This window comes from Rattus rattus, chromosome 11, assembly GCF_011064425.1.
Source record: "Rattus rattus isolate New Zealand chromosome 11, Rrattus_CSIRO_v1, whole genome shotgun sequence".
Lineage (NCBI taxonomy): Eukaryota > Metazoa > Chordata > Mammalia > Rodentia > Muridae > Rattus > Rattus rattus.
In genome coordinates this window covers 22160230-22172644 of record NC_046164.1, presented here as the reverse complement: position 1 = coordinate 22172644, position 12415 = coordinate 22160230, and the positions used below count along the sequence as shown (strand labels likewise).

General features: G+C 42.1%; 1 protein-coding gene across 3 annotated transcripts in view; it reads right to left on the bottom strand.

Annotated features, from left to right (window-relative positions):
- The window catches only part of Klhl5 (kelch like family member 5), a 67800-nt gene that overhangs the window by 12714 nt on the left and 42671 nt on the right, over positions 1–12415 (bottom strand). For 2 of the 3 annotated variants that reach the window (XM_032916015.1, XM_032916014.1), the window contains exons 5-6: positions 7909–8121; positions 368–554 (exon numbers count right to left, since the gene is read on the bottom strand). In XM_032916015.1, the coding sequence (XP_032771906.1) occupies positions 368–554; positions 7909–8121 (400 nt within the window). Of the gene's footprint in view, positions 1–367; positions 555–3406; positions 3902–7908; positions 8122–12415 lie in introns of those variants that run through there. The other variant, XM_032916016.1, reaches the window with a different exon arrangement.

The following is a 12415-nucleotide window of genomic DNA, read 5'->3' as shown; positions in this document are numbered from 1 at the left end:
GCGAGATCCCTAGCTCAGACTAAATAGTTACTTTCCCTAACCTCACCTTTCTCTATCAGTTGGCATTGTGCGGAAAGAAGAAGCTTTGTGTCACTGTGAGCTCATGGAGACGATTTAATGTTATCTTCAGTCACATTAACTACTCACTTGACACTCAAATTACTTTAAACTCAATGGAATCTCCCAACAAGATGTCTCCTCTAGCTTTTGGCCTGCCCTTACCATTCCTTGAATATTTCTGGCACTAAGGTGCTTTCTGGTCCCATCTTTTCCTGTCCTTATCCCACAACCAGCCATTTCTCCACAGGGCCTCTTGGTAGTATTACGTATCACCCTCTGTTCCTCTAGATCAGAGATTTTCCAATACCCTTTGTTGAATCCATTCCTCCGACTGCAAATAATGTTCCGACAGTTGACTTCCGAGGCTTTGTCCGAGGACTCTGCAGCATGGGCCGCCTCTCAGGTAATAAATGATACTTCATCGCTTCCATGATGAGTTTCTGACATTCTATGTCATCCCGGAAAAGTGCATTGTTTTCCATGTCTGCCAGGAACTAGAAGAGAGCAGAATGTATGTACAATGAAGATGTATGAGATATATATTTTTTGACTTGTTACTTTGTCCTGCTGATCTGTTTATTTCTAGGATTTTATTTTATTTTCAAGACAGGGTCTTACTAGGTGGCCCTGGTTGGCCTGGAATTCATGGTGTAAAGTAGGCTAGTCATGGCTAGTCTCCTGCTTCAGTATCTCACGTACTGAAATCATAGGCAGCAGCCACTACCGCGGCTTATGAGTGCCCCTGCTTCATGAGTGCAGGGAACAAAGGTGCCCATCACCCTCCCCTTCCCTGTTGGTGTTGTTTCTGAGGTAGGAACTCATAGATTCTGGCTTTGAACTTTTATGTGCCCCAGGCTGGCCCTGAACTTCTAGTTCTCCTGCCTCTGCTCCCTCTGCTGAGATGACAGGCAAGGGCTGCCACAACCAGAATATTGGTGCCTTCACAGCACTGGTGTTCAGAAATCTGATATTTCGGTCTCCCCTCATCAAGTTTCACGGTGTTCTCGGATATCTGAGGTTTAGTTTTCCATGTCGGTTTAAGACAGAGTCATCTAGTTCTCTCCCATTATCTTGATTCTCTTGGCTTTCTGGTGTGGATGGTGCTAAGTTCTTTTATTAGTTATGGAGAATATCAGGTCTTTCTGTTCAAGGAGGTTTCTCACTTGTAGGACTTCCTTTACTATCTTTGCCTTCATTTTATTAAATCTATTCTTACATATGTAATTATTTTTATTGCTATTTTATTACAGTTTTTGGTCTTTTTTAAAAAAGTTTTTCTTTTAAAAATGTTTTGCTGGAGAAGAAAAAAAAATGTCCCAGTGATTGGAACTCGTATTAACCTGGTCCTTCCCACTCGCCCCAGCGATAGCTGCCATGCATTCGCCCATCATCAAGTAGGGATGGTTTGGCATCTCTTCCTGGGTGGACATCAACTCTTTCAGATTACGGCTTTCTGTTGCCCAAACTTTCAATGTAGTGGTAAACAACTGGATAAAGTAGGACCTATTCGCTTCTGGCTGGACTTAGGTGGGATTGGTGCTAACTATTCTGGACAATGGTGGCTATAGCATGCACTATGTGATCCATTTTTATTTAAGCTTCCTCCTCTCCCTAACTTTAGTGTTCAAATTAACAACTGTTAGCAATTTTTCCTCAAATATTTTTCAGACATCTATTGATAAGAACATATAAACCTTTTCCATTTAAGCTAGTGATGTAATGACTCCCTTGATAGGATCCCTGATAACTGTTAGTTCTTGGGAAAAATTCCCCCGTCCATGGTGTATGTCCTTAAAAGCACAGCATATATGCATTGCTGTCTGATCGTAGGATACACATCAGACTCTGTCCAGTTAGATGATGTTTAGTAAGTGTACTAACCAAATGGAAAGGAGCATTTCTTTCACCTGAGGCAGATCCCAGAGCCCTGTTCCTGATCTGCCACGTCCATGCCATCTCCTGCCCCAGACACTAATCTACTCAAACAGATTTGTCTTGCCTGTGGATTTCGTATAAACAAAACCAGCATGCTCTCTGCGCCTCGCTTGGTCTACTCAGCATATTCTTCAGGTTTGTCCACGGTGCAGCGTGTGTCAGTCTTGCTTCTTTGCTGCTGAATTACTATTACCAATCAATTCTAGTGATTGGCTCAATTTCACTGTATCCATCCAGTAATTGATGGACGTTTCGTTCGTTTCCTGTGTGGAACAACTATAAACAAATCTGCTAAAGTTGTATGCACAGCATACAGCTGTGTAGATATTATTTTTGTTTCCTCTTGGGTAGATTAACTAGGTGTAATTATCCTTAACTTTAAAGAAACCTCAAAACATCATTTCAAAACATCTGTACCATACGAACATTCTATTAGCACCTTTCGAGGTCTCTGTTTCCACACACACTCACCGCCATGCCCATTTTAATCGGCTGCGTAAGGAGAAAGTGGGCTTTATTTTGCATTTCTTTAATAGCTAATAATGCTGGGAGTATGTCCAGGCTTTGATAACTGAAGAGAGCCAAAGTTTCCAATAAAAGTTATAAAAAAAAATCCGTGGCATTTGGTAAGCGTGCATTATAAACCAAAGGCAAAATAATCCCAGCGAGACACAAGTCTCATGACTTGGGCTGCTTTTCTCCCCGTGCTCACAAAACATAAACTCGCCACAGAAGTCATTAGTGCATATGCATTGAGTTGGCTTATTTAGATTAATGTTACTGTTTGTATTAGTTCTGATATAATTACACAAGTGCTTTCTAAATAAAAATAAATGCAAGATAAAATATAGGAAGTAATGTCTCAGGAGATCTTATAGTAACCGCAATATGAAGTAAAACATATTTCTTAACATATTGGTATGTTCTGTAGTTTATTAAAAGTGATGTTTGTTATATTTAAGTAAAGAAGTGAGAATAGAAAAATTATAAAGCAATTAATTCAAGAACAGCATTAGTCAAGTATTAGTGTAGCAGGTTTGCTATTGTTCAGGAGATTATCATGATTGGCTAAACTATAAAATATAAATTCTAATACACTTGCATTTTTATGAATTCCAAGTGCCTTGTCGGCCATAAACAGTGGCACACTATTAATATGAAAGCATTTGAAGAGAGAGACAGGCATGTTGGCTGTGTAGGTTCTTGACTCTTGCATTTGCTTCTCATGAGTGTCTCTAAAACTGTCCCCTCAAACACACAGAAAGAGACTTAGCCACAGTGCATAAAACCTGGTCGGCTCTAAAGGGTAGGGTGTCTTCCCCGAAGCATCAGTGGCTGTAGCACTTCTTCTTCTTGAATTTGAGTCAGTTTCCAGTAGAACTCCACCAAAGAGTAAAGCAAAGTGACCACAAACACTTCCTTTTTGATTATCCGATTTCTTTGGAAAGTCATGCAAAATGATCGATCACTTGGGAGATTGGGGAATGGCTCAGCTGGTAAAATGCCTGCTCACATGTATGAACTTGAATTCAAAACTCTACTTCTCCCATAAAAGCAAGGGACCAGGGCCTGCATCTGTGACATCAGCACTGGTTGGACTGGAGACAGGTGGATGCTCACTGGCCATAATGACCAGCTCCTGATTCAGTAAGAGATCCTCAAAAAAGGTAGAAAGTGGTTGAGAAAGGCAATTGATGTTGACTCTGGTCTCTGTATGCATTCACACATTCATGCATGTGCATCTGCAGAGACATGTGCATACATACAAACATACATAGCACATACGTGTGTTTGCACACACATGAGCAAAAAAAATGTTTTACAAAAGATCATTTCAGGGTTGATGAGATGGCTGAGTAAAGTCCTTGATGTGCAAGTCTGATGAGCTGAGTGCCAACCCTGGAACCTATGTAAATGTGGGAGAGAACACACCTCATGACGTTGTCCTCTGACTTCCCCATGCACACTGTGGAGAATGTGCCCCTCCCCCATCACACACATACAAATTCACATATGAATAATAAATTAAAAAAATTTTTAAAAGATCACTTGGAAAAAAAAAAAAGATCACTTGGGTGGCATGTTATAATTATACATATATAATACATATAATGTATATTATAAATATACATATAATATATACTACAAATATATATAAATAATATAAATATACATATTATTTCTTACAATGTCTACTGTTGGTGATACTATAATAAAATTAATACTTGGAAGCTGAATCCCTTCTAGCTAGGGCTCAAAGTGCTTTGTCTAACATAAAAATCTCATTATATCATTGAGAAAGCATGATTTTGCAAGTATAAATTCTCTAGGTTATTATGCCTAGTCTCAGTTCTAAAAATAGTAATTACTTGATAGGCATTTGACAATTTTAATAATTGCTATATTTTCTGTATGTAAAACATACAGAATTTAACTTCGGAATTCTACTTGGTAATTGTGTAATTTTATCTTTCACGTTTATCACCAAAACCCAAATCCAAACCCCTAGAACTTACAAGTACTCCTAACTGGGAAATCTATAACACACACACACACACACACACACACACACACACACACACACACACACACACACACACACACACACTCTTCCCTCTTCCTGGGAAATTTATTACACCCTCCCCATGACTCAGGAACACTGTGGAAGGGGCCCAGAGACATTATGAAAGCCAGAGCTGAGGGAAGGCTGTCACAAAATAGAGTTGTGGACACGGCAGGGCCTTTGCCCTCATGAGCTAACACATCTGTGGCTGCCCGCACAAGACCTGCACAAGCTCAAGCTCAAGCCGGTCAATACTCCAGCATGCATGAAAGGAGAGGCTCATGAGGCCCTCTCCTTAGCTAAGGGGCTTTAGGCAGGTGACAGCCAGTGAGGGAGGCACAGTCAGTTTTCTACAGCTATGTGGAACACAGTAGAATGTCCATGAGGGTCTCCCTCCCTCCCTCATCCCCTCTCCCTTTATCCCTCTCCCTCTACCTCACCTGTGCTGGCCGGTGAGCCTATGCCTGTGCATATGTGTTCCTTGAGGAGTAGAAGGGAGTAATGACAATCATCTAAATACATTGTATCATATTCATATTGACATTTACCAAAGGTGAATGGGGTGGTGGGGGGAAACAGAGTAAGTGTTACATATTGCAACTTAGTATTATCATTTTAAGAAAGAAAAACACGGCTCAGAGCTCAGAGGCCAAGTACCTGTTGACATTACCCAGGGCACTGTAGCCCAACTCAATCATATTTGCTCCTCCATTACCTCTGCTCAGCCTGGACAGGGCTCTCAAATCTAAGCAGGCCCCCAGATCCATGGAGGGCTGATTAAATCACACGTTTCTAGGGCCCATCTCAGAGTTCTGACATGAAGTCTCATTATTATTTGTATTTCAAAAAGTTCCCAGGCAATATTGATCCTACACTTCAAGAACCACCAGGCTAACCCACCAGAGTCTCCTCCTTATCTGTGTAGCACCTGATGACATAACACTTCCTCCTTCTCAGTCATAGGATTGAGACCTAGTAACTCTCACTTGACTAGGATGGTAATGGCCACTGAACTTCAGTGGTTTCCACAGTCCGTCTCTAGGACTTTTGCATTCTCCCTGACTAGAATCATTCTTTTGCTTTGGATTTCAACATGCTGGTAAGTTTTCCCATTTTTTCTTCTTAATAGTGAGAGGATTTAAGATTTAAAGTGCCAAGCAATTTTGGGAAAGTTATTCTCCTTCCCCTTCCCCGCACTACATGTTATCCCTCACTCTGCATTCTTTGTCTCAAATGACTTCATGTTCTAACCGCATTCTACACACAGGGTTACTCTGAGCCCTTCTATTCCAGTCATTAAGTTTTGTCAGTTTCTGGTAATTCCTCTCTGGCACTGCCCTCCTCTCTGGCACTGCCTGAGTGTCTACTTCGCCTGGCTGAACTCTGACAGCCTTTCTAATGGGTTTCTAGTGTTGACCCTGAATCTCCGCAGTGCATTTATGGTTGCTGTCGCCCGAATTACATTATGCCATTCCTATTATAAAATCCTTCCATCCTTCCTCATCGCTTTTAGAATAAAGTCCAAATTTCTTGATATGGTGAAAGGTTCTTTACAATCTGCTTAAATTCCTTCTCTAGCCCCATCTCTTAACATTTTGTTTTGGGGCTCCAGTCACATCCCATAGTGTATGCTCATAGCAGGGCACCATCTAGTCTCTTTCCTGGAAACCCCCCCACTTTTGATGACTAGTACAATGCAGATCACATGACATTTAAGGACCGTCACTTTGGTGCTCTGTCATTGTTATTGTTTTGTTCCTGGAGGGCTCCTCCTTGTTTTTACTTCTTGCTCCCTTACCTGTCATGACCTCTTCTTAGTACATTATAACCACACCTCGCTTGTATTCTGCTTCCCCCTAACTATACCCTGCAATTATATACATGGTGTGTTTAACAGACACACTGTGGTCTATGGAAAGGGCACAGAACTGTACTTGGGATCAAACCCTAGCTCTGGCCCTCAGGAGCTCCACGTTAAGTCGAGCAAGCAGAGCCACATTGAGAAGGATCAGGAAGCAGCTGCTCTGTGGTTCTGAGCATTTGCTTTTACTGTGGTGGCCTGATCCTTCGCTTGTACCCCACGTGTTGGACTAGACGATCTCCTGCTTTTCAAGTTTAAGGACTCAGGGAGATGTTCTATCCCTAAGTTCACAGGGACAGGGATTTTAAATGCTGGAGGGAAGCATGCCTTATCACAAGCACCCTTCAAATTGCAGAACTGAACAGTTTCCATGCTGTGTGGTTACACAGGATCTTTCCAACATCGAATAAGAGTTTTCACATTTTATTTTCCTTCATTTAGGAAAGAATAGGAAAGAATATCTGCTAGGAAGCAAGGAAATTTAAGTGCTCTCTTTAAATCTGATTTCAAGAGAATTATTTTACTGTGTTATTTCTCCATTCATTCATGCAGTTCCACTGTAAATAGGGAGGGCTTATCGTGAGGCCTGGGCACTGACTTTTGTTTTTGCTAGATAGAGTGCGAACAGCAACTTCCACTCACAGTAGCCAGAAATGATGCATTATCTGCAAAGTGAATACAACAGGGCAACATTTGAGGCACTTTAAATAATACAAGAGAGAGAAAGAGAGAGAGGGAGAGGGAGAGGGAGAGAGAGGGAGGGGAAGAGAGAGAGAGAGAAAGAGAGAGAGGAGGGGGGGGGGAGGTAGGTCAGGCCTGAATCAGCGAGCGTTTTCATCTTCTCTGCTTCCAAGGTCTTTTTCTCTATTCAATGCCCGAGACGGACAGAAGAAAGAATGCTGGGAAAGTCTCTCTATATTCCAGTGAAAAATGTACAAGGGAGAAACTGTGCCAGTATGTGACGACTGACAACTCTGGATGCACTGTGAGGGGCCTCTTCACTCTGGAACGGTGGCCTTATATTTATGGCACATTTTGTTTCACAGGATGCATTTCTCTCACCGTAACCATGACAGTCAGAAAAGCAGTATCTCTACTTGGTCAGAATCAATGTCATCTCTGCTTCATGGATAGGGAGACCGAGGGGCTCAAGTATTAGAACTTCAAGAGCTTTGATCATAGAACCTAGTAGCTAGTGGCACCTTACATTCATGTGACAATGAGTTGATCTAAACTTTCTGGCTTTTAGTACTAAGTTTCCTCTAGTTAGAAGAGTAGATATATAGTAGAGTTCAAGGTAATTTCTAACTCAGAAACCAAAAGTGTTACTTAATCAATGCAATTTAGATAGCTCAACCCTCTGAACTACAAAGATAGCATTTATTAGTTTAATATCTTCTGAGCTATACAATCCACACGAATGCATGTATAAATTACTTTGACCGACTAGCCAAGGACACGTACCCATGGACGAGTGCCTATTCATTACCTGTGGTGCAAGGAGAGGTAGCCTAATGTAAGCCAAAAGCTTGCTGAGATCTTTCCGTCTCTGCTCCAAATCGTGCCGGACCCAGGTGAGAAGTGCATTCAGTATGGTCTCCTCATTGGGAATGTTCATGTCGTCACTGGCCAAGAGCTTGGCAATTTCATTGGCTGGGAGTAATACAAATTCCTGGTTTCTGATCACTTCCATGAAATGTTCCTAGAGGGAGAAAAATGGCAAGTAAATGATATTGTTCCTTTGAATCACCACTCTTTTAAGAAAAAAGCTCAATTTCTTATATCAGGAATAGAATAATTTGTACTTTAGACACAATTTTATACTTTAGACTTGTTAGGAAAGAAAGCCCAGAAAAACCCTAACCTGTATCCCTTTTTAAACATGTGTGAGTGGAAACCTTGACAGGCAATGACACAGGCAACAACACTATGAAGTGGAAACAGTGTCAGATGAGACATTGTGAGGTGGGAACAATGTCAGACTACAACACTGTGAAGTGGAAACAGTGTCAGATGGTGACACTGTGAAGTGGAAACACTGTCAGATGGTGACACTGTGAAGTGAAACAGTGTCAGATGGTGACACTGTGGAGTGGAAACACTGTCAGATGGTGACACTGTGGAGTGGAAACAGCATCAGATGATGACACTGTGAGTGGACACAGTATCAGAGGAAGACATTGTGAGGTGGGAACAGTGTCAGATGATGACATTGTGAAGTGGGAACAGTCAGATGAAGACACCACGAAGTGGACCTATGACATTTATTTAGTGCTTTCTTCAAGTTCGGGAGTAGTTTTGACAAGGCTTCTGAAGGAAGATTGAAAAAGGTGAAGTAAACAGCAAGGATGAGAACTAATACGAGGCTTATGCACGTTAGGGAGTTTAGGCGACAGTGAAGGTGCCTCTGACCCAGGAATTGACTCCAGGCTGGCCAACTAAGACAACACTGGACCGAAGTCCTACAGCCCGCCATGGCAAAGTGTGAGTCCTTAATGTTACTTTTTTATAACCAAAGTGGCTATTAACGTTTTGTTCTGGTTTGTTTTATTTTAAAGACAGGGTCTATCTATGTAGCACAGGCTGGCCTTGAACTTGAGGTTCTTCACTCCTGGGATCGTACGTGTGTGTCACTACAGATAGCTCACAAACACTCCTATGCTGTTTAGACGGCCACCCAGGATTTCAGATCTATGAGGAAAACTTGAATCCTTCTAATCTGATTTATGCCAAGTTAGTTTGCTTTTAGCAAAAAGAGCCAAAGCAAAACTGTTAACCTAGCACATATTAGGAGGGGCACCTTAGACTGCCTGTGGCTGAGTCCCGACTGTGATTTGAACGGACACTAGAAATGTCCCAGGTGTGAAATAACTTGTTTATCACTATTATGTTAACTAATCTGGAGAGAAAGAAATCTCTTCTTAAGATTCTTTATTTTTATTTTAAAGTATGTGCATGCACACGTGTCTGTGTGTGGGTGCAGGGGCCTGCAGAGGTCAGAGAGTAGAGTTACGGATAGTTATGAGCCATCAACATGGCGCTGGGAAATAAACATGGGTCTTCTGCAAGAACAGGGCACAACTGCTGAACTCTCTCCATCCTGAAAGAAAGAAAGCTTTCTCTGTTTTGAACTCCGCAAGTCTTGTGCATGAAGAGCTGACATGGTGGATAAAAAGGACAAGTCTGTACAAGCAATCTCGTTAGGTTTCCCTTCTACTTCCTAACTAACTGCACATTATCAGCATACAAGGTTCCAGTAAAATAAGGAAAGCTATCTAAATCAGAGCTAGAGATAAGGCATATGAATAACTATCTTCCATATTGAAATGAGAATCATATTTTCCATTTAGCCTGTGGTAACCCAAGCAGGAGACTGATCTGAGATCTATCTTGGGCTGACATTCCTTTCCACAGAGTCTTAGGAGGAAAGCCATTCATGAATAATTAACTAAATTCAATTGCTCCAATTCATCATGATTTGTTAAAAGATACCAAAACGCATCTACTTTGGGTGATTGATTATCATTTTCAGGAACATATTTTAATAAGAGCTCAGTGCTGGAATGGCTTCAAGCAAACTGCTCTACTCAATTGCAGACTGACATTATCAGATGATTCGGGAACACACAGCAAGAGCCAAAAATGATCAAGACTGGGCGGAGGCTGTAGCTCAGTAGTGAAGTGTTTGCCTGGTGTGAGTGAGGCCGGCATTCGACACCCGCCCTGCAAACCTCTCAGCCATTTTGGGCACTCGTCATGTTCACTCTTAATGAACACTTTGCACAATGGGGACAAAGCCAAATGCCTGCTGATACTGATTCCCTCATCCTTTCTATGGTGAAGTGGCCCAAAGTCTGGTATGGGAAGTTGTAACTCAGTGACTATTAGGTAGGCAACATGAATGTGGGAGAAGACCATATAGTTGTATGCAAAGGTATTTAATACATACTGTTAGGTGGGAAGTAAGAAGATGCATTTCCGGCCATTTAACACTGTGGTATGGCCAGCCATGATGGCACACACCTGAGATCTCAGCTCTAAGGTGCACAGGGCTGTGGTTTGAGGGTCCAAGTATGGCACACTGGATAGGCCACACCTCTGTACAGTACTAGTGTGACTTTGCTCCACTTTCTAACGGTAGTAACTGCATTCCCTCAGCAAGAGGAGGCCACTTGGCGAACTGTTGGTGTTATCCACTTCAGAGAAATGCCCTTTCACTCTCGTGTCGTTTATATCACAGAAAAACCGAGTTTTTTTTAAAAAATAGATTATACAACACTATTAGAGCAAGTTTAAACACAGAGTTCTTCTCAGAAACACGGTTTTGCTCTAAAGGAGAAAAATTTGATGATTTTGTGAGTTTTCTAGGCTTAGCAATAAAATTTAGAATTTTTAAAAGATGAAACATTCACATTTACTCCCTAAGACTGACATGACGTAGTTAGAACGATAAAAGAACGATAGAATGTTGGGGTTGGGGATTTAGCTCAGTGGTAGAGCACTTGCCTAGCAAGCGCAAGGCCCTGGGTTCGGCCCCCAGCTCCGAAAAAAAGAAAAGGAAAAAAAAAAAAAGAATCTAGAATGTTCTTTCCTCAGGTGAAATGACATGTTCCAGGTCATGTTCAGTGACAGTGAGAACTGGAACAGAAGCTTCCAGTCTCCAGCGTCCCGAGGAGCTGTTACCTGTTCCTGCCCAAGAGTGTGCAGGACGTCTGAGCATGCCCTACTGTCACACACTAACTGAGCCCAGCAGCCCAGCACTACCTTCATCCGTCTCATATTTTCAATCTAGGAAACAAGCAGGCTTCAACGTATCAGACACTTGCTAGACTTACCCTTTCCCCCTTCAGAATTGCTTTTAAGCAAATGAAATTACTGAAGGATTTATTTAAACTGAAGATTGAATTTTGCTTTACATTCTTATTCAGTTCCCATAGCAACATTCAAATCAGACGACCTGCCTCTAAATTACTCATTGTTATTAGAGTTCCATCGCATATCTCTATTGAAGCTAAGTAATGTCAAGTAATGACCTTGACATAAAAAAAAATCTGCTGCAACTAATTGGCTATGAAAATAGCTCTAAAAACATTCAGCTCATTTCAATTGGATTTGCATCTGAGTGTTAAAGCAGCAATCATGCCTATACTGTAAACAGCAGGAGTGACCTAAATGCATGCAGATGTTTTCACATGTACAAAATGTATGAGAGAGATGTTGGGCCCGAGAAAAGGGATAAAGGCACTTGCCGCCAAGCCAGAGGCCTGAGCTCGACTCCTCCGACTCATGTGGTAGAAGAAGAGAACTGACTCCTGCAAGGTGTCCTCTGACCTTCATGTGTGCACTTGCTCAAACACATATGTAGTAAAAATAGAATATGAACAGCCAGGCACTAGGGAGGCAGAGGCAGGTGGAGCTCTGTGAGTTCCAGGTCAGCCTGGTCTATGAAGTCTTCCAGGACCCTGAAAACCACTGTGAGTCTCTTCCTAGACAAACCAACCGAAAGGCTGGAAGATGGAAGATGAGGAGGGACTAAGTAACAATTCCTCAGCCTTGAATGTTCAAAGTTACACATCTGAATAGCTAAACACATGTCTGCCAGTGCTCATCGTCTTTCTTCTCTCAGCAGCTGCACTGCTCTAGGGAAGTGGTTAAGCCAACACTCTGTAGTCACTGCGCTGCCAGGCCGTCCATTCCTAAGAAAACCATCCTCCACTGCCGTCCCCCTCTGTTGCTGAGACTGAAGGCGGTCCTAAGAGACTCCATCAATACGCCCTATTCCCTTGCTATCCTAGATCAATCCACGTTCCACTACCTCTTAGGTTGCTGAATTGGAACTTCCTCTGGTTTACTTTGAACACACAATTCATCGCAGTTAGTAGGAGCATTGTTTTCGCACGGTGACAAGCACTTGTGTGTAATCAGAGGCGTCTAAAGTAGAAGGTTTCCCATCCACCCTTTTACCCTTCATTCTCCTGCTTCCACTATGGCCACCG